This window comes from Papilio polytes, unplaced genomic scaffold (assembly GCF_000836215.1).
Source record: "Papilio polytes unplaced genomic scaffold, Ppol_1.0 DF821845.1, whole genome shotgun sequence".
NCBI lineage: Eukaryota > Metazoa > Arthropoda > Insecta > Lepidoptera > Papilionidae > Papilio > Papilio polytes.
Window position 1 is genome coordinate 2,338,551 of NW_013527359.1, and position 26,613 is coordinate 2,365,163.

Sequence of the window (26,613 nt, forward strand, 5' to 3'; positions counted from 1 at the left end):
GAACCGTTCGGTGCGCGCTGCACCAGCACCACCCGCGCCGGCACCGCCCGACCACACGTCGGACAGTGCACGCCGGGATAACATCGGCTATGGTCAGAATTTTAATTTGTCTTTGTAAAGATTGTCAATGGAAATAATTAGCAATCGTATATACACTTCATGTAATATTGTTATAAGGAATGAAGAGTAAGAGATTATAGTTAGAGTGAACTTCGTACAAATTGTATAATTTGGGAAGCCATTTTTTAAACATATATTTAGATGTAAAGAAGTTAAACTTGTAATTTTTGATGTATATGATTGTATTTATTATGCACTTAAATGAAGTCGGAACAACATCTTCAAAATAAAAGAGTTCTTTTGTTCTCACGAGATATAAATGTCCATTCACCTTGTGAGAAATTCGAATAATCGTGAAAGTAGGTCACGAGACAAAGTGGCTGTCAGCTGTTTGTCACAAGTGCATAATTAGGACGTGACTTCAATAAAAAGAACAGTTGTGCCTTTCATATTTTGATAAGGGACAAAACTCCTTAATATTCCATTCACCTGTATTCGTTTCAAATATTGTGTAATTGACTTCCATGCACATTAAACTCTTTCGTTTAATATATCTCTATAATATATTTATTTAATTTTACTTACTACTTTGTGATCCGAGCAATGCTCAGCGTAGATATCTCTAATGAGGGTGTCGAGGGTCCTCTGACGTTTCAATGCAAACGTCGGGGTCTGGAAGGCCGCTTTCTCGCCATTCATCAATTTAACCTGACAACAATATAGACACCTAGTATGTATTCGTACACAAATAAGCTTGTCTTAGCTGATTCTGGTACATTATTTTAGAATGGTAATCTTTCATAAGTTCTTCTATCTACAAAATATATGCTAAACTAAGTGTACATTCATAGTCAAACTAAACGAACAGAAGCCATTGACGAATGTTGAAGTATAGTGTGTACGTTTTCTCCTTTCCTTAAGAGCTCTATTAATGCTAAGTTCATTGTACCAATAGAAACTCCCTAAAGAGTTGAGGGTCGTTGAAGACGGGCGGGCAGGGCAAAGAGGGCCCGAAAGGTGGAACGCTGTCGTCGCTGTACACGCTTAATCGGTACCCCTCGCCCTCCACTTCCGACACCACGGCGAATATGTCTGTTTTGTTACTTAAGAAAAAATAATTTTCATATAAATTAATTCAGACTTAGTTTTTGTCCTTTGTCCATATACGAAGGAGAATCGCTTCCATCTAGAATTTCACGTGTTGTAAGAATTATTTTTTACAAAAAACGTCTCCAAGTAACAATCTATGAGTTGTTTTAGTTTACTGCTGCTCTTACCATTGTTAGCAGTAGTCTACAGTATAAGTAGATTTTATTAAAAGGATACGAGTGAAGTGACTCTTGACGTACTGCGGATTAAATGTATTGTGAGTGGAATCTTCTGTAAATATTATGTTTACTATGTCGTTGCCGATGTGTCTTTTCCTTTCCAGCTGTAAAGTATAAGATAGAAAATCAATTGTTAAATGCTTGTGGCAATAAAGATAATATAGAAAAAATGTTATGAATGAATGCTTGATTTGTATTATTAATCGAAGCTAAAGAATATTAACAAATTGCCAGTATTAATATTAGATGTAGAAATTACTTCACCTGTTGTTTATTATCCTTGGAGAATGGCAGCATGGTGGAGACGTGGAACATAATCTCGTGGCCTTGATGCATCGTGTAGATAGAATGACTGCCGGTCATGTCACCTAAAACAATTCCATAGTTGAATTAAGCCATAGTTATTTTTATTGTTAACTTACAAAAAGTACTTAAACATTAAGAAAGCAATGTCTTTTTTCACCTGAATACAGATAAAAAGCAAGCGCAAAAGTTACTTCAGTACAAAGTAATTCATTTAAGTTGGGCATTATTTAGTTTGGGGAGTTTAAGCGGTACTCCTGGCTCTTTACCTTTGACGTCGAGTCCGCCTCGGAAACGGTTCCAACCTCTTAATCGAATCTTGTCGCCCAGTAGGGAGATAAATCGCTCCCATTTTTCGTTGCCTTTCTCTGAAATACACGGTACCTTTTACGTGTTATCCATCATAAAAGCATTCTTTTTCGCGCATAGAGCTTTTGTGAAATTTTACCATTAGAGAGCATTTCGTCGTCAGTCCTTTGGCCAGGTCTCATTAGCATAATCCCTATCTTGAAGTTCACGGAACCTTCTTGTTCTTCGAGCAGTAAAATATCCTTTTGTAGTTCGGGGCACGTAATCTATACAAAAAAATCAATGATTCCAATAAATCAAAATTAAATATTACGAAATCGATTAAAATACAAAACGTTACTAATTTGAAATTATGTTTCTCACCTCTCGAGGGACTTTATCTACTCTTTCCATGGCTGTGAATTGAGTAAGGATTTGTTTGACTGTTGGTCTTGTAGGAGTTTGTCCTCCACTAGCACTCCAAGCACTCGCTGGTAAATATATTTTGTGAGCACCCTATAGAAAGAATACAATCAAATCAAATACAGTTATTTACAGAAAAAATAATTTAATGACTTAACTTATTAAATTGGTAGTAATTACCATTTTGTTAAATAATATCGCTCGTAGAAGTCCTGCTCCTTCTTGGACGACGCTAAGTAAATAAGGTTCCCTTGCTGCGTCTACGCCTATGTAATTTTGGTGCACTGTTAAAAAATAAAAATAACACGCTTTAGAAGGTTATGTTTAAAAGAGTTTATGAATGTTGAAATTACAACATATCGACCAAATGAAATTTAATAGGAAATAGTTAATTAATTTAACTATATGGCGTGTGGTTTACGTACGTTACAAATGTTTATATTTTTGTTACTATTTTATTTGTTTCTCCGTAACTCTGCTATTTGTTTTGTGTAGTCAACATTGGATTTGGTTTACGAATGGAATAACATTTTCCAATCACACTTATCGTTAGAACTTTCGAGTGTTTGTTTTGCTAAATAAAGGATTTTATTTCTGTCCGTTCAGGATGGGAACTACTTCTATTTGTTTACTACAGACGAGTACTTACTAAAATAAGACAGTCACATTGGTGTAAGTTAAGTTAAAATTAATTAATCAAAATAATGTTACATAATTATTAAACACAATATTCTTTTCATTAAAAATAAATGCGTGAAACATTTCGTTTTAATAAATTTTCGAAGTGAACGTAAATATTTAATGTTAAATTTTCTTACAACGCTAAAAGATACACGCTACGAATGTGTGCGTAATAACTTATTCAATTACGTAGAAGCTCTATTAATTATAAGTAAAGCAAACTGAACGTGAATGGAACAAGTTTCAGTCTCTTGACGTCTGAAGGCGATAATATATCTGTACAAAGTCACTTACACTTTTTAATTTTACTTTCAACGTTCTCAAGTAAAATACGATATTAATCTAACTAACATTATAAATGCTAAAGTTTAGATGGATGGATGTATGTTTGTTAGAGATTGTAGCCTAAACGGCTGAACGGATTTCGGTGATATTTGGTACAGTTTGGTACAGAGGATAGTCTGGAAGAACACATAGCCCGGTTAAGTAAATTTAACATAGCCCACGCAGAGCTTTAATAATTCACGATCAAATACAAGTGAAAACATGTTTACTTAGCGTACGAGAGTTGATTATGAAGCGAATCCATTTACGTGATTGTCTCTACACTTGAGTACAAATATCGGTTATAGTGAATGTTTATGTGTAAGGTAAGCAAGAGATATACAACAGTCTAGATATTATTTGTGTTGATAAAAAAGAAATAGCTTGGTTTTTGGGGATATGAAAAGCATATTCATAATCTTACTAAAGGCCTATCCCACCATATTATAAATTGTCTGATAACTATTGAACGTATAAAATATGTGATCGAAATATCGGATTTTGTTCACTTATCTGACAGTGACGTCAATTTTTAGACATCTGAGCATCTATTAGTCAGTGGTGGGACAGGCCCTTATATTATAAATGTGAAAGTTTAGATGGTTGGATCAATAGGTGTTTTTTTTCACTTCCACGGAGTCGCGGACATAAGATAATACTAAATAATAATATAAAACACCTCCCTCTTATCCGTTCTTCATATCACTTGTCTGTATTTCAAGGAGCGAGCAAAGATCATAATAGAAATCTATCTAGAATATAAAACATATAAAACACTTTAGCAAACGAGTTTGTTAAATTGTTCTGAAATTGTTTGTTGTTAAATCCGACTAATCTCAATAAATATCGTCAAACAAGAAAGCGTACAGCCCTTTCTTTCGACTTGGAAAGTCATTTAATCTTTATTGGAAAACTTTTTAATACAATCATGACTTATAATGTTCTTTGAAAAATTTTGTTTGCGTAAAATGAACACAACGTAGTTCACACAGATTAAGAAGTTTTGAGACATCAATCACGGGTTTTGTGATTTGACTTTCAATAAATAAATGTACATACGTATATATAAAAGACAAGCCTTACAAATAAACAAGGTATAAAGTTAAACTTAGGAATAAATTGAGTATAAACAAATATTAGTGCAAATTTTTACAACTTGGTAATTACATGTAGTTTTGTCTTTTACTACATTAGACTACGAGTGAGTGCAGAAGTATTATTTAAGTTGGATAATCAGTTTGTTTCAAATAGATAAAATAATTTTTCGTTTATTATCAGTGGTAGATGTTACTAGATTAGATCTTATGTATGTAACTGAATTGTGATTTCTAAATATTTATGGTTTGATAATCCCTTCCTAACACTTGTTCTACTAATTTTTCTCTTTTCTATACTGATATTATAAAGAGGAAAGATTTGTATTTTTATAGTGTTGAAATAACATGAAAAGTACTGGACCGATTTTAAAAATTCTTTGACTATTAAAAAGCTACGTAATCAGTGAGCAACAAAGGCGATATTTTTATTACATTTAAATTTCACGTAGACAAAGTCGCGAGCGACAACTAGTTTATAAAAGTAAAGTAATGGATGAACTGATTTATTTATGTATGCATTTGTGTATGAGTTTACCTTATTTTGATTGCATTTATTTAACTTTATAATATCAGAATAACTATGAATAATGAATCCTAATACATATGCAATTTCCCAAGTAGTATGGAAAGCAAACATTGTGAGGAAACATTGAAAAGTTTTATTGGAAAACCGATTTGTTTGTTGTTTGTGAAAGGTCAAACGCTTTAGAAATGACGTAGAGTTATAAGTTTCAGATATGACATATTCAAAATGTTTTTCCAATTATAATTTGTTGCGTAGTTAATTATTAAACATAGGTCACATGCAATTTATTATACTTTCAGTAGTGTTAAAATAAAGTCAATAATGTAGGGACGTAATATGCTGTTCAAATATTACGGCTTTTTATAAATTCTAATAGAAATTACTATTCGAGTTGAATTTCTCTAGTATTTTATAACAAAAGCATGCATTTACTATATTAAAATGTGTAATATATTTTCCAATGCAAGGTACACAAACTGTAGTTGACCTATAAACCTCGACGGATTTTAATCTGGGATGGGATTTGTTCCTTTTATCCAGACCTGTTTCGAGAATCGGGGTCTCGGCAAAAATAAGAAGTTACCGAGATGAATTTATCATAAGGCTTAAATCTTTAGAAACGGATTACAAGAGGCTTATATGGAAATTCTTGAATGGCTCATTTCTTTGAAATACAAACAAAAACTTTTCATCTACGTTCAAATTCAAAGGATGCTTACTCTATACTATAATATTATAAAGGAGAAAGATTTGTATTTTTGTATGTATTGAAGTAACTCAAAAACTACTGGGCCAATTTTAAAAATTCTTTCACCGTCAGAAAGGTAATTTATCTGTGACTAACATAGGATATGTTTTTTTTAATTTCACGACACAGACGAAGTCGCGAACAACAGCTAGTTTGTTAAAATTTACTATTAAGTTTCAACTTTTCATATTCAAAAAGTAAGTTAATGGAAATATTATCATAGTCACTTCTAAGACAAAACAGAAAAATTCAATTCGAAGTATTGTTAGTCGTAATTCATTTTGCATGGGGTTTCCAAAAAATAATTGAAGCGTGTGTTACACTGTCAGCGTATCAATTATTCATGTTATCACGAAAAAATGTTTGACACGAGCCAGTAGTGTTTGACAAATTGGAATATCCATTAAGTTGATTGTACTTTGCTGTACTATTCCTCTGTTCTTTAAATCTTTATTTGTCCCAAATTGATAAATTCTAAACGTAAAGAAACGAGAAACTTATTGTGTAAGAATAATGTACACGTATTTTGAATAATGGCGTGTAATTTAGTGACAAAAACAACAAAGAATTCTTTATGAAAAAGGTATGCTTTTTATGTACTTACTTTTACCGAGAAAATATTTGAAGTACCATCTCGTCTGAAACTCGGGGTTCTCAAGTACAGGGGCGCTCGGCGGACCAAACAACTGGAAAAGACGGAGAGATTAATTCATTTTAAGATAATAATCAACAATGTTTATAATTAATCACCCTTGTTTGAATATTTCATAATTTTACAAGAATATAGAAAAATGAAATTTAATTAGTAATTTTATGAAACAAGTTTAAATTCATTAGTGACTACTGCAAATAGAATTAGGAATTTTATTTAAGCAATTGGTCACACGTTTTCAGCAATGTAACGGTATGTTAAACCGTTAATATTTACGGATATAGTTATGAAGGGAACTTTTCAAGATTATTAATACCATCATAGTAATAACTTGTATCATGTTGCTCTGTACATTTAATTGGAAGTGGTTTTAAAAAGTGGTATAACATCTTACTTCATCTTTTTCTCCAAGGGAGTTGCCGTTCTCGAGGCGGTAGCGGCGTACAATAGCGTCCACCGCCCCGCCACCTTCCACTGACGCTGACAACTGTAAAAAAATCATTAAATTCGCATGATGTAGAATATTACCCTCCTGTTTTACATCTCGTGTAAACTCTTCTATTACTGGACGCAGTGTCGAGGGTCGTAAAACAAAGAAAGCGGTAATACAATAGAATTGACTAAACATACCCAAAGGAACTCAGTTACTGACTTAATTATCTCATTAAAACACTAACTACACATTAACATTGTTTAAATATTTAAGTACTTGTTAATTATGGTACATTTATATTCAAGTACTTAAAAAGGTTATTATTTTGTATATTAATTAAAAAAACTGAAAGCATAACTGCTAAACTGATGTACAATTTGAATAAATAATCATTTAGTTTAGGCGGAATTGAAAATTAAATGAGAAACCGAGACTCGTTCGTATTAAGTTAAATTATGAGAACCCATTTCCGTTGGGGACTTTTATTAATTCCATGCAAAACGCTTAAAATCTTATATTATTTTATTCATATAAGAATTTATGTCAAGTATAGTTTATTTTATTTAATTGAAATCGTAAACTTATAATTTATAAATTGTTTATTTAGTAGGCGATACTTAACCTTTATCTTTAACTCGAATGGAGGTTAATTGTTTGCACCTTTAATAGGGTATCTTACGTGTGCTAGTCTACATTTTGGCTGTCAAAGAGGTGAACGAGGTGAATTAGGTGAAAGGAGGTGAATGCGTCACGTTTTGTCGTCGTGTCGTTGTTGATTGATTCGTTTGACCCGGAATGGTGAAGTAATCAGCGGATTCCTCTGACCTTTACATCAAATTCTTTTATGTTTCTGTAACAATGGTGTTATTTACATCCCTTTTGTTTGATTTGACAACAAATTGATGAGCTAACAATTGAACAAACTGATCCCTTTATCGTTTACCTTATATTTGTTTAAACAGAGCTTTAAAAAATAGTATGCTTGCAACGTAGGAATTGTAAGTTTTTTAATATATCTAATTACTAGCTGGTCCCGTGCGACTTCATCCGCATGAAATTATGAAAATTTTATTTTATTTTTTACATTTGTCAAATTATCAATTACAAATTATAATGACATGATGACAAACCATGGCAACCTTGCTTACTTAATGTTGGCACCAACTTATGGTCTTTTTCCCACATTAGCGTTTTCATCCAAAATATTTACCCCTAAGTTTAACGGCGTGAAAATATATAGCCTAAGCGTGACGTAAGTGTTGGGCTTTTTATTAAAAAAAGAATTTTTCAAAAATATGCTGTAATTGCTGACATCTTAGGCAACACAGAAGTGTGTGTTTACGCTTTATTATAATAATATAGATAGTATAGATTTATTATTTATGTTAGGAAATGTGAAAATAATTCTACAATTTCTTAAAGGATAGTTATATGTAAAATACCTTCTAGACGTGTAGACGGTTGGCCTAAATGTAATGTGGTATGTGTGTTTCATAGAGCTCAGTCACGCGAACGGTTTTTGTTGTGACACGATTTATGATGTCAAGTATACAAGTATACTCCAAGTATACAGAATACATGTGTCAACGTATACTGGTGGTGGAATGTGTTAAGTTGCACGGATTGTTATAGTAGTTTAAACGTGGCAAATGTATTAAGTCGGTGGTTTCTTGTATGCCATTTGTTTTAGCCTGAAATATATGTAATTTGTGTATTCTGAAGAAACACGTTTAGTTTTTTTTTCATCTCTTTCACTTTTAATAAGTAAATATCGTTTCCTCTTTTGATAGTGATTTGATAAATTAGATCAAATTAAGGCCACAGCTTTTAAACAAAGGTTCCAAGCCTATGTGTAATTTGTTTCGAAACTAACTGGAACGCTGGCCCCTTTTCTATAGTGTCGGTCGAATTCACGTATCTTTTTTTCGGACAAAGGAAATGATATAACATAAAACAGTATTTTAAGCATAAAACTATCTGTTTTCATTAATTTAAGAATACGAATATCGATTCTATTTTGTAAGTAAATGAGCAAAAAGTCTTAAATTCCAGAATGTCACGTATTTTGTTACTGCTAATTTAAATTTCAAGTTTAAGTCAAATTAATTTGTCAGATGACCCACGATTCTATTTAACCCTCGTCACTCAAGGAGTTATAATTCCTTATCCGAGTTATAGCTAACCTGGATTATTAAATAAAAAGTTTCAAGTTAATTTTGTACATTAACTTTAAACAAACAAGAATTCTACGAATAAACATAATCATTTTAACTTAGAAAAGCTTTGTCAGTATGTAAGAGGATGCTTTGAGACTGAGAAACCAACTTATAAGACCATGATTCTAACCTTTTAATACTTTCTTATGCAAACAAAAGTACAACTATTACAATTATTTAATAATGAAATCGAGATCTTAACAGTATACTTTTCTACTATTTCTGTATTGCAAGAGAAAGTAATAACGGTTGACAAATATATAACGCCAAAAACTTGATTCAAAATGTTTTACACAACACGATGTAACAGAAGTTTTCTCGAAATTACATTGGAGTCGGACTATTGAAATATATCACTGCAATTCGTTTTGTACGATTCTATGCCATGAATCCAATATTAGTTATTCGTTTTAGTATATAAAATCGTTACAATACAAGTACTATAGTAAGAAATCCTTATAGTTTTTTCATCTTGTATTATTATAGAACAAAAGTATTCTCATAACAAACTTTTGGTCATAAACAAGAATATAAATCATACACAGTCTAGGTCATTCCTAGAAAAAAAAATCATTTTACAGGTAATAATTAACAAATTAAATAAATTAAGTCCCCTTGAATAAATTAAGTCGAAGTATTTGTCAAATATATCCGACAGAAAGTGGCGCGGATTTATGATCGACCCTCGTCAAGCGGCTTCTGTTCAGCCTCGCGCCGTCCGGCCGCATTCGATACTGTGATATCAATCTATCAATATTCTAGATCGGCTTTATTGTTTATACCTTTAACATAGCACACAAAACGACAAGAATTTTTAGAAGAGAAAGATTAACGAAAATCTGAAGTTTGGTGTGGAATGACGCGCTGGCCTATATAAGAATGTTTACTTCAATTTTGAAGGCCATTTTAAACCTTTCTAGTGATTTAAGAATTAATTAACGATGTGCGATAGAATTCGAATTGAATGAAATGTTGAACTTCGAATCGAAATAAATAATTCACTTGTTTCGAATATTCGGGCATCCCTAGTGTTAATAAGTTTTCACATATATTTTAACTAAGGTAAGGACTACTACGGTTAATATACAAATATAAATATGCAAGATAAGTTCATTATTTTGCTTATAATATGAAAAAAGCAAAGAATTACGACGATCCAATAAATTCGTTCTCAATAATTAATTTTTCAATATTAGCTCAAGTGATAAAGGCCTTGGGTATTAATTGGATTTGCTTCTTTCTTAATTAATTTTATGTTTTGATCAAATTTGCGAAGATTAAGGTATGAAAATAATTACAAAATCTAGAACAAATCACCTATAAACGTATCAATATAGATTATGGGCGTTAAGATCGATTAAACTACATAAAAATTCCTCCTAAACAAACAAGAATATATGTTTGGGGTGTATACTAGAATGAATCTATTTTGAAGATGTCGTTGTTCCGTTTGGATCACATCTCAGAGTTCATTCATATTGATATCGTCCAGAAATATCGTAGCGGTCAGCTACGACCCCTTTACGCTTGGATTATTTATTGGTGTACGTTTATAAAGGGTACGATATTATATTTTTGTTCATTCATAGGGCATCCTGAATTAATTTAGAACTTTATTGATACGCTGTTAATGTTCGCTGATTATAAATAAATTAGATCAACGATGTTTAAAATCAAGTAAATGATTACGATGTCAGGCATATAGTGGACAAACAATGTAGTCTAATTTCATTTTTTTTCTTTGGATAAACGCAGAAAGGACTAATAAAAATCTTTAACGTTATTCTCGAACGAGGGAAAATCCAATAAACATTTTCATTTTCATTCAGAGATTACTACGATGATACGTTATTAATACTTATGTCGTTATATAAAAACAAAATTAATTCACAGCTACCTTTTTGCAACATTCAATGTTCAATCGTAGGAACAGAATTTCAGCACTAACTAATACTATTAAAGCCGTCCCCTCGTTTCAAATCGGAAGTATTGTAATAATGTGCCGTACCCGAGCAGCACTCGCTATAATAGTTATTAGTTCCCAAATAAAAGGGTCAGTGACTCCAAATACGTTGGTCATTCGATTTAGACAAAAAATCTCTTATTTGTATTTTATACATATTCTAGAATTGCCATTTCATTAATAAATTTACACGCTTTCGATTATTGACTTTATCCGAACAATTAAACACGTTCTTTTCTACAAAACAAAGCTTATAAGTACAATTCAACATGTATTTTGTATATAGTCTGAAATTATATGCAGTAAAACAATACTTTTATTAGTGTGAGTAAATTGTCCTAAGTAATTAGTCTCGACCAAATAAATCATTCGATGGCCAGGACACACCTCCAGCGCGATGTCGCATCGTATTGCGGTAGCGTAGCGTGGACTTAATCTAGTATATATATGCTTTGAGTCTTTGATTTATTTTTCTAACAGTATTAACAACCTTTACAATTCATTATATTAAATCGTATTATAATCTCAAAGTTTAGTCAGTCCCACCAAATTATTGTAAATTGTCAGATAACAATCTTACGTGTAAAACATGTGATGGAAATATCGGATTTTGGTAATCTATCTGACAGTGACGTCATTTTTAAGCTATCTGAGCCTCTTTCGGCCAGTTGTGGGACGGGGCCCTTAATCTTATTTATATTATACTGATATTATAAACGGGTAAATTTGGATGTATGGATGGTTGTTTCTTAGAGTTTGTAGCCTAAACCGCTGGACGGATATCCATTTTATTTGGCATAGATGTAGAGGATAGTCTGGGAACACATAGGCTACTTATTTTAATTTTTTTTTAATTCCACGCTGACTGAGTCGCGGTCCAGAGCTAGTACAATTAATAAACACTTTCTTTAATATGACACGAATTATAGATATGGTTTTAATACTTTTCTATAAGGAATTATCACTCAATAACATACGGTACATGTAATTAGGCTATCCATCATCAATTAGTACGCCTGGATTAACAGGAGTGATTGATGGTAACAGATACTAAATTATATTATGTTTAGAATTACCGCATGGTTAAATGTATGTACTAGGTTACCTGCTCAAAATTTGACCTAGTAAGTACATGTAGAAATTAACTAGTTCACACAAGTAATCACAAACTATTTAGTTGGTAAAGTATTTTCTATATAGTAAAATGGTATTTAAGTTTGTAAATGCATGTATGGGAATCATAAAATATTTTTATTTGATATTAGCTGTTGCCCGCGACTTCTACTCCAGACTTTGTTTTATATCTGTGCCAAATTTCAATAAGATTTGTTGAACCGTTGCAGAATGATCGAGTAAACATTAAAAAACTAAATTAATGAATCTCATGGGAACCATAATTATTCCCGGGATAAAAAGTAGCTTATGTGTTCTTCCAGACTATGCTCGAAACCTGTGTCAAATTTCATGCCGTTCAGCCGTTTAGGCTCCAAACGCTAACAAAAATCCATCCATGCATCGTATCTTTCGCATTTATAATATTTATATTATTATATAATGTATACAATATGTATAAAGAAACATTGAAACGGCAAAGATAAAGATCAAATATGGAGAATATCGTGTTCGTTGAAAATTCGTCACAAGGTACAACGGTACTACCATTGTACATTTTTAGTGAAATGGGAATTTCAAATGATTCACCCAGCTACCATGCTTTACTAGGCTATAAGTATGCTGTACAATGTAGAGAAAACCTTGCACAAGCAAACAAAGTATATATATTTAACGACTCCGATCGCGTAGAAGTAAAAAAAAGTAACTAGTCTATGTATTCTTCCAGTTTATCCTCTACATCTATGACAAATTCCATAGAGATCCGTTCAGCAGTATAATCTACAACAACAAACATCCATCCATCCATGGAAACATTTCCATTTATAATATAAGTAAGATATAAAATAACCTTGTAATGAGTTTTGTTTTTATTGACTTTAAAATAATATTGATTTGGAAATGAGTTTGTTGTAAAAGTTGTAATTACTTGTCTTGTTATTAATGAATTCTGGAAACTCGAACAATAAAAGATGATTGAACTCGATCCTTGTTAGCTCGGATTTATTTTTTAAACTTTGGTTATTAAGGCAAACACTAAACAGCCAAACAACTACTATCAATAAAATAATCAATAGCCCTTGATAATTAGCGATCCGTTGGTCGTTTGCCCCCTGCTGCTATAAAAAAAAACGTACAGACAACAAAATAGTCAAATATACGATTTAGATGTTTATTTACACAATACGATTTGATGATTATATACAGAATAAATACAGATATCATAAAAGTATTATCATTTGTTAAAACGTAGCTCGTAGTAGAGTTGTAGCGTCATTCTACGATACTTCAAAGAAATATCTACGCGATTTAAATAAATGTAAATTTTACATTTTTAGAGTTGCTCAAGTGTTATAGTTATTTAATTCAATATTTAGCATCCAATAAAACATTGAAAAAGCCACATATGTAACACACTATTTAATTGTTACAGCCATTTCGTGGCATGATTAATGTGGCTGAGATTTGAGTGAATCGTTTATTTAATTGCATTGTGGTAAACACAAATTTGTGGTCGGATAATTAGTAAATATATAATCAGTTAGTGTTGTAGAAAGTTAAGTACCTAATTTGGGTAGTATAATTAGTGATTTTTCAAAGCGTAGCTCGTAGTCGTAGTCATTCTGTTGTGTGGGGCTACAAAACTACGCCACCTCTACGAAGCATCTCTAAGTTCTTGTATGAATTAAGGGTGTGCGAGTATCTGTCGAATCGAATTATCGATTGACTTTTCGAAATAAATAGTGAGTTTTGAATATTCGCTCAGCCCTAGTATTAATTTATATCTCTGAGATCTGTTTGGTTATCTAGGGGACGATTAACATGACGACGGCTTTTACTTTTCCGGTAAATGTCTGTAGGAATATTCTAAACACATGTAATACAAAATACAACGATAACTTCTTGTATGATATTACGTAAACATCTAGTCTCAAAGTGTAAATAATACACACAGCGGTTACTTTGCAAAAAGTTGTGTGATTGATGATTGGACTAACAGTTTACCTTTTTCCTTATTCCCACACAAAGGCTTGTTTAGATTTTCTTTCTTGTTATAGCAAATGTTACATCTATGCTATGTTTTAGAGACTCAATAAGCATTTCATTTATTGCAAGTAATAATGAATATACGTTTAATTGCTTTTAAAAACTTTGTCAAAAAATAATTGGACGCAAAATAAAACGTTTGCCTAAGTATTATGTTACTGGCATAAAAGACACTCATTAAATTAAAAAAAAAACTTTCCCGTTCATCACACAGTCAACATAAAGTAGACGCGCTTACCCTCATTCAGTCGAGAACTTTTAATTATCCATAATGTGACATTAAATTTCGTTGAAGCCATGTAACGTGACCCACTTCAGTAATTACCTTCGCGCATTGTGTAAAAGTTAACAAATATAAAATGACATTTAACACAAAAAAATTAAGCGTGACTCAATGTTATATTTTATGGAGGACGATTTTAAAAGAAGATGCAAACGTTTTATAGCAACCTTTTCCTTAGTAGTGTATGTAAGAAGTTACTTATATCAATATTTGAAGTGTGTTATTGTTTCTTACCGTTGTGATGCATGTTTTTCATCAGGACAAGCCTTAACATTTAAGACACATAAGACTTACCTGCTCAACTGATCCATACTGCCTCCGAGAGAACACGCCGCGACGTGAGATCAATTCACTCGCCGATGAGCTGTTGACAAAAGAAAATTTTATTTTATTTCGCTAAAATTACTGCATTATTATATTTATTACTAGCTTTCGCCCGCAACTCCGTCTGCGTGGTATTTAAAAATACAAAACCAAGTAGCCTATGTGTTCTTTCAGACTATCCGCTACATCTATGTCAAATTTCATTGAGATCCGTTTAGCAGTTTAGGCTACAAACTCTAATAAACATCCATCCATCTTAACTTTCACATTTATAATATTAGTATGATTTACGAGATAATTTTTCTTACAAAAGTTTCGTGTAATATACATAGATATAGAATATATGGACTTTTTACCAGTACAATATTTCTATCCAGCAGACCCATACGCTACGCTCTTTAACAATGCAATTTGTCCAAACTGACTGGGACAGATTGGTTAGCGTCGTGTGAATAATTGTTTATTTCTGATGTTTGTTGCTAATGGATTTAACATATTATTAATGTTTGATATATGAATTATTATTTATTTGTGTATCATTTCTTACTTGACTTCCATCACACTTTGCATTGAATAAAAATGATTACGTTCTATCGTCTACTTAATAAGTTTAACAATTAAAATGGAACCGATTTTTCACATTAAGTAAATTAAATAAGCTGTTAATAAAATCGATTAATTGTTTCAAACAATAAATTAACTTACAAAGAAATACATTAATGTGAAAAATTGTTGTGACCTTTTGTATTGGTGCCTTTCTTAGGCTGTTACGTCAGAGACAACAGCCCTTTAAGTTAACGCGACCTGGTTTCGCACAAAGCCCAACTCTAACCTGAATACATCCACATATATTCATGATAACATTATAAATTATACCATTAAACTTGGGGTACGCATTTCTTCGTATTGTGTTTAGCACGCTTGTAGTTCTGAAGAGTGAGCAGAGATTACAAAAGGCATATTGACCGATCCAGGTACCTGGTACTTTTGCTATTTTATACTGTTATAATAATGCATAAACACACACTTCTTTGTTGCCGAAGATGTCAGCAATTACAGCATATTTTTGAATAATTCTCTTTTTAATAAAAAGCTCTACACTTACGTCACGCTGTAGGCTATATATTTTCACGCCATTAAACTTAAGGGGTAAATATTTTGGATATAAACCCTAATGTGGGAAAGAGACCATCAGTTGCTGCCAACATCAAGAAAGAAAGATTGCTAAGGTTTGTCATGGCATGTCATTTTGACATTTGCTATTGACAAGTGTAAACAATAAAATAAATTATTCATAATCTCATACAGATGAAGCCGCACGGGAACAGCTAGTTTATTATAACAATGTTACCAATATGATCAGTAAGTATCAACCACAAGTTACTTTTGTAACATAAGTTTTTATTGTTCTTTCAAGGTTTTTTTAATTATTTTTAATGTATTGAAACTCTTGTATTCAATTAGAAGTGCTAAAAGGTCTGGTCTAATATTAAGAGCGAAGTCAAACTGTGTTAGTTTGAGAAGTTAGACGGATGTTGTCTACTAAAAGTTACTAACAACTTAATTGAAATTTAACTACCATGTTTAAGTGCTTGAGATTATAGTTATTTGAGTTTGTTATAAGCCCTTGATAATTTAATTATTAGGTATTGAGAGTGAATTACCCATAAAATCATTATAAGTTAATTGAGAATTGATTGATTGTTCAACATAATTTATTTAACCGTACTTTCGATAAAACATTTTAATTCAGCTTATGAAGGTACCTTGTTTCTTTGCAAATAATGTAAAGAGTATTTTTTTTAATTAACAAAAGAGGATACGGTCTTTAGGGTATATCATGTTCATGTTTATTAGCGCAACTGTTGCTGTTAGTTGCTGTTTCATGTTTCTGGACGTTTTTCAACTATTGTATAGTTACTACTATATAGCTTACTAATTATTCCCGTGCGGCTTCACCCGCATGAAATTATAAAAACTTTATTTTATATTTGTCAAATTCTCAATTGCAAATGTCAAAATTACCGTTACCATAATAACTTTGCTTCCTTAATGTTGGCAGCTCGTAGTTTATGGTCTCTTTCCCACAATATAAGTTTTTTTTCCAATTTATTTACCCACTAAATTTGATAGCGTGAAAATATATAGCCTAAAGCGTGTCGTAAGTGTAGGGCATGTTATTAAAGAAAGAATTATTCAAAAATATGCTATAATTGCTGACATCTTAGGCAACAAAGAAGTGTGTGTTTACGCTTTATTATAATAGTATAGAAGCATAGATTGTAACCAATCCGGTGGGTAAGTATAGTGAGCTGGTGATAAATCGCTAGTTGGAATGGAATTTTCCAACCGTCTAGTATGAATTTTGATGAGACACGATCTATTGTTGAAGTTCATATTAGAAGTCAATTGATGTTGATTAAAAGTTTTACGGAGTAAGATGAATGTTCTAAGTTGGACAAGTATAATTGAAATAGTTTTAAAGCTTTGAAGATAGACTAGACGATCAAAGATTAAACGGTTTTTATCTTTAGTTTTTTAGTCTTTGAAATAAAATCCTAATAATTTAATATCGGTCTCCAAATACTTCAAATGAAATAAATAATAATTTCCATTGAATTAATAATTTATTCGTCTTTCATTATTTTTTAAATAAGCCGTAAAACATGAATGTTTTTACGGGATATTGGTGGTAAAAGCAACCCCTACTTATACATGATTGAACAGTACTATTAGCTATTATAGTGGATACTTTTTCTTTACTAGCTTTAGTAATTCCTTTTAAAATATGAAAGTCCAGTAGTTCTAAACCTTTTGGTATGTCACTCGAGTTTTAATTAAACGTTTTAAATAAAGTTTGTTTCGCTTCAATTTCGGCATGAGCTCAGTTTCAGTTAAAGTTTGAAGGTTGTGAAGCTTGCATGTACATTTGCATTGTATCCAGGTACGCTATTCTGTGAATTTCTCGGATAAAATTCTGGGATTAAGGGAGGATGTCAATAGAACCTGAAATCTGTTCGGCTTGATATACGCGCCATATCTTTTAGACTAGAACGTTCTATGACATAAACCAGAAAGTATTAGTAGAAGTAGAATGAATGTGGATGGCTACAAAGGAAGAGGAAGAACGAAGAAAGTATGAATGGAATGTGTGAAAAAGGATATGCTTAAGAAGGGAGTGGATTTAGATATGACGGCTTTAAATGTATAGGAGAGCAGCACATATTGTGCCGACCCTCCATAAGAGACAAGGGCAAGTTGATGATGAGAACGTTCTATGAAACATAGAATGCATGTACATTTAATTTTTTTATTTATTGTATTGGCGCTGCATTCGCCTCCACCAATATTAAAGCATAATCAATTTTATTAATAAATAGTTCATTAAAACTAGTTCAGTTAACAATACAAAAAGAGCATACTGCATAGCGGGAGTTGGGTTCATTAAAAGAGGATAAAGCGCTTCGGACCAACATCTTTTGTCCCGAAACCGGTACCGTCATTAAGGATTTCATTTAAAACGGTATTTTGTACGTACGTAAAAATCGAAACGTTTTTAAATAAATGAATTTAATAATCATTAAGACTTCGTTTAGCTTTTTTCTATTTGGTTTGAGAGATGTATGGTTGGTATAATATTTATTAAGTTAATACTTACATCTACTATTAAATATTGTCATTGTCAAGATAATTTAATAAATTAATTTAATTTAGAAGTATACGACAACAAACTAGTATTTTCAAAGAATACTCATAGAATAAAGTGATAGCACAGTGTAAGATTCGCAACAGCAAAAGAAAGATTTCGAATTCGATTTAAGATAAAAAGAAGGGCAGTTTATCGCAATGCTACTTATAGGAAAGCGAAATACGTTTTAATTTGTTGCATGTACTTCATATATATATTTTCTTTATTTCGCTGTAATTTTGCAGGAGATTCTACCATATATAAATGATTAAAAGGGGCGACGCTAACAAACCACGTAAGTGGTTTGTCGGGAACGACTAATGTATAATATAATATAGTATAATTTTATGGAAATAATGAAATAAAAAAAAATGCTTTAATCAAACGAATTGAATGATTTCCAAAGACAACAGTATACAATAATGTCAATTCAGGTACAAGCAAATGCATATAAAAGAAGCTCATTACTTAACTTCAATGAAATAAAAATAATGGCTATGTTTAGTATCTAAGTCATTCCAACATTTCCTTCCCTTTGTTTCCCTGTGACAAAAACAAATTCTTTGAGATAAAACAAAATTAATGTAGTGAAGGAAATATTCGTAATACTTCCTTGTTTTCGTCAGAAGTATACACGTTATGAACTTGCAGAAATAGATATAAATGAAATGGAATTATTCCGTAGTAAAATTATTCAAATGGTAATCGATTGGAGAGTGAGGCTTCGACATGTTTACGTCGCTTTTATCGCGTCATAATCGAGGCTAATGTAATAATCTTGTAGTAAGAGAAAAAAGCAGTCGCATTCCAATTTCGCACGATACGTATCATGAAATAAAACAAAAACTCAATACACTATGTGTATCAATAACATAATAGCAATAACTTTGATATTTTTTCTTATTTGTAACATCTTATCCTTGGAAATTCATTTTATAAAATTACTCTCCATAAGGTCACGAGTACCGCGATTCCACCATTGCAAAATAGATTAAAAATATTTTATAACATTTCCATCTCATCCGGGACGATGACACTTCAAACTAGCGAAAAAGTAAATATTTTTAATTTACAGAATACTGTAAATGGCGGCGTAAAGAACGACCCGTTTAAGCAAATCTATCAGCCTTTAACAGTTTATGTCAAAAACAAAAGATAAACATAACTGGTTGTATATACCTACTTGGATAAAATTAATTTTATTTTATAGTTAGTTAATAGTTAATTTTAACTAAAAATAATTAATCTAATTTATAGACTATAAATCTAGTCCCTTTAATGCTAGCAATTTAAAGATTAGGTAATCTGGTTGCAGTCGAATATAAAACTAAATTAACCTTTTACAGTGGTAGAATGTGCCGGCTCGCCTGGTTCAATAGCACATGGAAGAGAGAACATAAGTAGAAATAGTATATTTTAGTTTTTAAATATAAGATAACAAACTAAACTATTTAACACGACCCTTAAAAGCTTGTCATAATGCAATAAATCCGCAATGCAGTTGCCCTTATGGACTAGCACTATCTCTTAATTGCGTTATACTTTTTAATATCTTTTTGCCGAAGAGAAGAAAACACATTTTTAGTACTGAACAAAAGCTACACGGCATACATTCGTAACTTCACGGTTATTTTTTTTGTAAATACAATGTTTTTAATTGTGCTATAACTTCACAAAGAAAGCAGAGGTTTTGTAATATCGTTGCGTGTTCTTATCGCGATGGCACTCGACAGTTGCCACTTAAATTCAATATCAATGGTCTTTTTCTCGGCTGCTCAGCTCTTGGAAGCGCTTCGCTGACATATTTGAATCGAGTTTTTAAAGAATTCACATTTAAGGACAATGCCAAGAATTGCTGCCACAGGACACTTATAAAAGAGCAAAAAGGGCATAATTTAGAAAAATAAAGTTAATTCTTTAGAAACTGTACTTGTATCAACTTAGAATTAGTAAACTGAAATTCTTCGAGTTGTTTTTTCACGAAAAGAAAACATTGTGTAATTTATTTTGTTCAGCTTTTTGATTGACACTAAAAATGCAAAAGTTGTCATTCTATTTAGCCTAGCGCAGAGAAAAAAATAACAACAGAATATTTGAAATGCAGACAACGTAGCTCGACGTAAACCAAATCACGTGCGTTGAAAAGTCAGGGGAATTCTATAGACGAGCACAGGGTTGTAAATAACAAGTGAGGTTCTATGAAAAATACATCGTCATTTTTTGTGCAGAGCAATTAAAAAAAGAACAAAATGAAAGTACGTATCTTGTTTGTTATTCATTATTAGTATTCAACGACTAGAATTGCTAAAGTTATTTATTTGGAGTTTCAACAGTTTAGTAATCTTATATTGACGTTGATGACAGACTTTCGTAATTTACGAGTATCAGTTCTGAGGCATTTAAACTCAAGACATGATTTGAAGTTATCAAAGTACAAATAATTATTTCCTTACCCGAGTTTCGAACACAATACCCACGTTAATTAAATTCGGGCCCCCAAATAAATTATATCCTTCCTGCAGACGTCTCGGGTTTATCGTCTTCCCGAGATACTATCACTTAACGAGAATAACAACTATTAAATACATACACTTTAACTTAACAAAGTTAAAGTTAAAAATGTTTAACGTGAACGTTAAGTTTAAGTTTGAGCTTGGACTCTCGAAAATAGTAATTGTCTTTTGGCAGATTCTACTCTTTAAATATCGATGAAGTATTTCTTAGGCGTTTGTCCGCAGATTCTTTAAGCGAGAAAACTCGACCCAAAAACTCTTTGGTCACGTCGTGACCTTGGATGAAAAGCACTAGTGAAATGATATTTTTCAATGTTCTTTAGAGCTTTGACCTAAATAAGAGATTATATGAAATTATGTCTTTGTGTTTTTACTAAATAAGTGTAGTTAAAGACGTTAATATGAAATTGTACACTAATTCTTACTGTACTTTAATGCAGCGTTTAAAAATATAACTTCCCATGATGTTTGCTCAATTTTATTTAAATTTTGCACCAATATAATATCCAATCTCTTAGGTGTATCGTTTATTAGCATTTAGAAGTTTCCACATATAACTTTGGTATCTGAAAACTAAAGCGGGCAGTTATCTCGCTAGAGTGGTGGTTTATTGAGTTTAAGAACAACATGGTGAAATAGGTTAACGGAAAACCGATATAATAAAGTTGCAAACATTGTATCCAACAACAACCGATCCGTAGCATCCATTACTTCTATTTCCAAGCTGTTTAAACTTTGTTGTGTTAAAGGCTAAGTAATAAATCACTTAAGCTCTACTTAAAAACGCCTTTTATTTTTACTAAATATGAACTAATTAAAACCCTTTTTTTTTTTTGTATTTCATTGCAATGTTTAAATTACTGTTCTTTATATTTTACAAGCTATTGCTCGCGTCTTCGTCCGCGTGAAATAAAAAAAAATATAATTAAAACATCGTTAAAAAATTTAGTTACAATATTCTAAGTTACTGAGACACAACACAGCTTTTTAATGGTGCAAGAATTTTTGATATGGGTCCAGTTTTTGAGTTATTTTAATACATACAAAAAGTTATGTCCTCTTTTTAATATTAGTATAGATATAGATTTATTTAATTTTGAAATTGTATGGAACTGCGACTGCCTTAGTTTCACTCTCAGTAATTCAGACCTTATAAAATATCTGAACAGCTTGTTAGTTGACGTTCTAGAAAACACACATGAATGGGGTAATTTTCTGCGCCGCAAACATTGTTGCAGAGTAAAATTCAATTACACGAAGAAACTTGTTACATCGCCGACGTGACACCTGGAGCTGGGCTTAGCTGAGCAAGATTGAATTTACAGTAAATTTCCTTTTGGTAACAAATTAAAAATAAAGTAATTACCTTACACCGTTACCAAACTATGGAATTTATAAATAGCAACAAAACTTATGTATGATAAAAGTATAATAAAACGTAAAAAAAATATTAAACTATGGAAAATAACGCTCATAAAATATTTTTCAACTTTCAGAGAAACCAGATTCTCGAAGTTTCTTACTCCAACAAGGTAGTACTTTAAGAAAGTTATCCAGGTAAAGTGCTGACTCACTAACCAACTTGCAGTAAGTTAATGGTAAACCAAAGTGATATGGTTAAGTTAAGAAGTGTGAAGAAGATAATATCTAAGCCTGGCAAAGGTTAAAAAATGAAGTTAAGTTGAATAATTACTTCTCTCCAAAATTACTTAAATTAATCAAATATTATTATTATATCCAAGTACGAAGTTCAAGTAAACTTTTTAACTTAAGCACTTCTCTATAAACATCGCTCTAACTATGTTCCAATTACATTAAGAACTACAAAGTCGCTTTTATACGGAGCGCGCTGCACCTGAAATTACTCACGTTTAATTGTCTTTAGACAAAATATTAGTAGCTTAACGTTAAAAATATATATACTTTGATTTTATTTAATACTGTCTTGTAGACGGAAACAAAAGAAATAAGCAGTTCTTACCATCTTCTATTTACAAATAATAAAATTGGAGTGTCTGTTTGTAATACCAAAAGAAAAATTTCGGATTTCTGGAAGATGATGTATTTGCGTTGCTGATAACGAAAATCGCAGTTAAAACATTTTTGTCTGTCTATCTGTCTGTCTGTCCGCAAGCCGCGTTGGTTCCGGGTTATCTCCGAAGCAGCTAGGCCGATTTCGATGGGACTTTAACTGGAGGGTAGTTGACATAGTTAGCCATATTATAGGCTATTTTTTTTAATTCCACGCAGTCAAACTGATGTAACGTGTGGTCAAAATTAGCGCTAATGAGTTTGCGGCCGACAGCTCGTCTCATATAAAATTACACTGTTTGGTGAACGTCGGATTTGAAAAATGTGAGGATTACTAAAGTATGGTTTTGTTAGATGCTTAAGATTTTTTAATAACTTCACGAAGAATGACACTTGATTTTTCCCCCATTCAATATCGATGACCCGTTTTGTCAAAGCCCATCTTGCTGCCTCGAGAACGTCAGTGGAGTGAGAAAAAACCACGGCTAAAGTGCTCAAGTCACGTAACGACCTTGAACGAAAGACGCCCTTTAAATAGAAAATAATATACTTTTTGCTTAATTTACAAATTCCAATTAAATAATGAAAAATGGCTTGACAATTGTGACCTACTAAAACACTAAATGTGGTAGAGACACAAGTCAATTCGTTTAGTAGGTAGAAATCAGTCATGGTATACGCATACTTTATGTGAAGTACTCGATAAGCACAAGGTCTTTTAATGCCGTAACAGTACAACTATAAGATAATTTTGCTCAGTCCCTTTCATTCCATTTGAAAGAGATTAAGATAGCAATATTTATTTTATTATTAAAAAAATATCGTTTTATTTGGATTTGAAATTGGAATGCGGAAACTATACAGTTTTAAAAAAAAATCGAAATAGGTAGCAATATATTTCCGTTCCAGCGAGTTTAATTTGAAATAGCTTTGCGTGCAATGGAATCGGCGCTAACAACTGTCTGCCACGGACGATGCAGTTCACCTAGTCTTTTGATCAGTGACCTCTGACGATTTCTCATTAACTCTGCCACGTATTCCAATTTCACTATAAACTAGAGTGCGAAATTCTCTCTAAACGTTTCAGCTCAATTCCTTTGACACGCAAACTTCAATCTGAGATATGTAGTTGGTTTGTAATACTATTAAGGCAGCCCGGCTTCTTCCGGCTAGATTGATAATTATGTTTCTTCAATTAGTTAAAGAGTTTTGATTGGTTTGGTTGCAAAGCATGGTCTAAGCATGATTGTTATCTTTATGTTCAACTCTGAAAAGTACTTATTTCTATACAACATTTCACTTGTTTTCGAAATAACAGAGAAATGTTCAAAGGGAAAAAATAAAAGAAAGAATTCTTGACATTGATTTACAAAGAAAATGTTATATAATAATACAGGATGTTGCCAAATCAGAATATTATAAAAAGCTCCATGATATTATTGCTCATTAAAGTATAACAAGTTTTATATGAATATAAGGTTTTAGTTACTTAGAAGATTAGACGAAAAACAAATATTTTAAAACTTCCGACAACTGCTAATGGTCCTTCTTTGAAAGCAACAAAATAACAATACAAGTAATTAATAGAAGCTACAAAACACCTACGCTGTTGGAGTCCTTACAACTCTCAAGTTATATGAACTGGAAGTAGGTTAATGGAAAATATTAGTCGACAGCCATGTTAACTTTAAATAGAAATTTTCTAGAAATACTACCAAAAGGTTAATAACCGCTCTAGTGTAACATTTCTAATAATTTTAACCTATTATTACCCTTTGAATCAGAAATATTTTTGTAACTATACTCGGACCTCATTCCATCCAGATTGCTTGAAGCCTGAAGGGTTGAGCAATGTTTGAAAGTGTTTCAAGAATTGACATTTTTTTTCCTATATTCTAAATCTTACTCTTACGAATATTCTAAATGGAAAAGTTTAGATGGATGTTTATTAGAGTTTGTAGCCTAAACTGTTGAACGAATCTCAATTAAATTTACTTTAGACGTAGACTGAATGTTTTTTTAAATTCCTCGCAGACGAAATCGCGAGCGAAAGCTAGTACCGAACATTATAAACAAATGAAAAGAATCAGAATGAATCAGATTTGTTGGATATCAAAATGTTTTATTTGGAAACAAAATTAAACATTTTATTTCTTACACTAGCTGTTCGCGTACGACTTCATCCGCATAAAATTATGAAAAATTTCTTATATTGCTTACATGTGTCAAATTATCAATTACAAATATCAAAATGGCAACATGATGATAACCTTGCGTCTTTAATGATGGCATCATCTTATAGTCTCATTCTCACATAAGGGTTTTTATCCAAAATAATTACCCCCTAAGTTTAATGGCGTGAAAATATATGTATAGTCTAAAGCGTGACATAAGTGTAGGGTTTTTTGTCAAAAAAGATATTCAAAAATATGCTGTAATTGCTGACATATTAGGCAACAAAGAAGTGTGTGTTTACGCTTTATTATAATAGTATAGAAGTATACTCGTAGATTAAAAATCTAACCACACGTCCGTGTAACGAACAAATCGTTGTAAAGTAAAAGATTAAACGGGTCACGTAATAAAATTTACGTATCTGATATCTCGCAGTTCTATTTCACGGCATTTCCGATTGGATGAAGATAACGTAATTTCCTGAAAGCATTTGAAATTTATGTTTGTAAATAGTAAAAGTTAGTTAAACAAACTTTTACAGGGTGTTTGTTTAATGCTTGAACCCTTTGGAAGTTTTCGGATGTTTATTCTTGTAAGTGTTGATTTACTTATTTAATTACTAGATGTTGCCCGCGACTTCGTTCGCGCGGGGTTTACAGTTAACAGAAAACACTTTTAAAGAAAGTCTAATACAAATCAGTTTTAAGTAATTCTGCTGGAGGAATAACACCTCTCATGAATAGCTGTAAGTAACGACATGCGCTGAAAAGCCTTGTTATATTATTCAGTCTGTCAATCAGTTTACTCTTTTATATACAGGTAGCTGGTAGGAGGGAAAGACTAGAATAACAATAAAATAATACATCGTTTAATTAATTAATCTTTGATTAATATAAATTCATTATCAACTTATTTGGCAGGCGAAAAATTAACATATATGTTACATTATTCTACGTAATTAGAATAAGGTTTTAATAAAACAGTGACGTCATTAGTCATTCCTTTTAATTAGCACGTACTTGGCAAATATGCAAATATTTCGCAAGACGTTCACGCAAACGTTTGCTTTGTTCTTATTACATTTTGAGTCTTTTCTTTTCATAAGAATTTTTATAAAGAATTTCTACGTTCTGTTGTCCTCATAAATCTTTTTTGTTAGTACACTAGCTTAATAAGTAAAACACTAATTAAGAACCTATTGCTAGACTAGTTATTCCTGTGCGGCTTCAACCGTGTAAAATTATAAGAAAACTTAATTTTATTGTTTATATTTGTCAAATTCTCAATTGGAAATGTCTTTAATAACGATTTTATTATAATATAAGGTGGTAAACGAGCAAGCGGCCACATGAATCCACCGAAATGGAAAGCGACGCAGATGCGTTGCCTACCCTTAAA

General features: G+C 31.7%; 1 protein-coding gene across 1 annotated transcript in view; it reads right to left on the reverse strand.

Moving 5' to 3' along the window:
- Window positions 1-26,613, reverse strand: part of LOC106107791 (GTPase-activating Rap/Ran-GAP domain-like protein 3) — a 39,693-nt gene that overhangs the window by 3,599 nt on the left and 9,481 nt on the right. The window contains exons 2-13 of the mRNA XM_013288794.1: window positions 14,779-14,848; window positions 6,825-6,917; window positions 6,383-6,464; window positions 2,583-2,686; window positions 2,364-2,495; window positions 2,140-2,266; window positions 1,961-2,059; window positions 1,653-1,756; window positions 1,387-1,492; window positions 1,010-1,152; window positions 646-768; window positions 5-87 (exon numbers count right to left, since the gene is read on the reverse strand). Of these exons, the coding sequence (XP_013144248.1) occupies window positions 5-87; window positions 646-768; window positions 1,010-1,152; window positions 1,387-1,492; window positions 1,653-1,756; window positions 1,961-2,059; window positions 2,140-2,266; window positions 2,364-2,495; window positions 2,583-2,686; window positions 6,383-6,464; window positions 6,825-6,917; window positions 14,779-14,848 (1,266 nt within the window). The remainder of the gene's footprint in view (window positions 1-4; window positions 88-645; window positions 769-1,009; window positions 1,153-1,386; window positions 1,493-1,652; window positions 1,757-1,960; window positions 2,060-2,139; window positions 2,267-2,363; window positions 2,496-2,582; window positions 2,687-6,382; window positions 6,465-6,824; window positions 6,918-14,778; window positions 14,849-26,613) is intronic.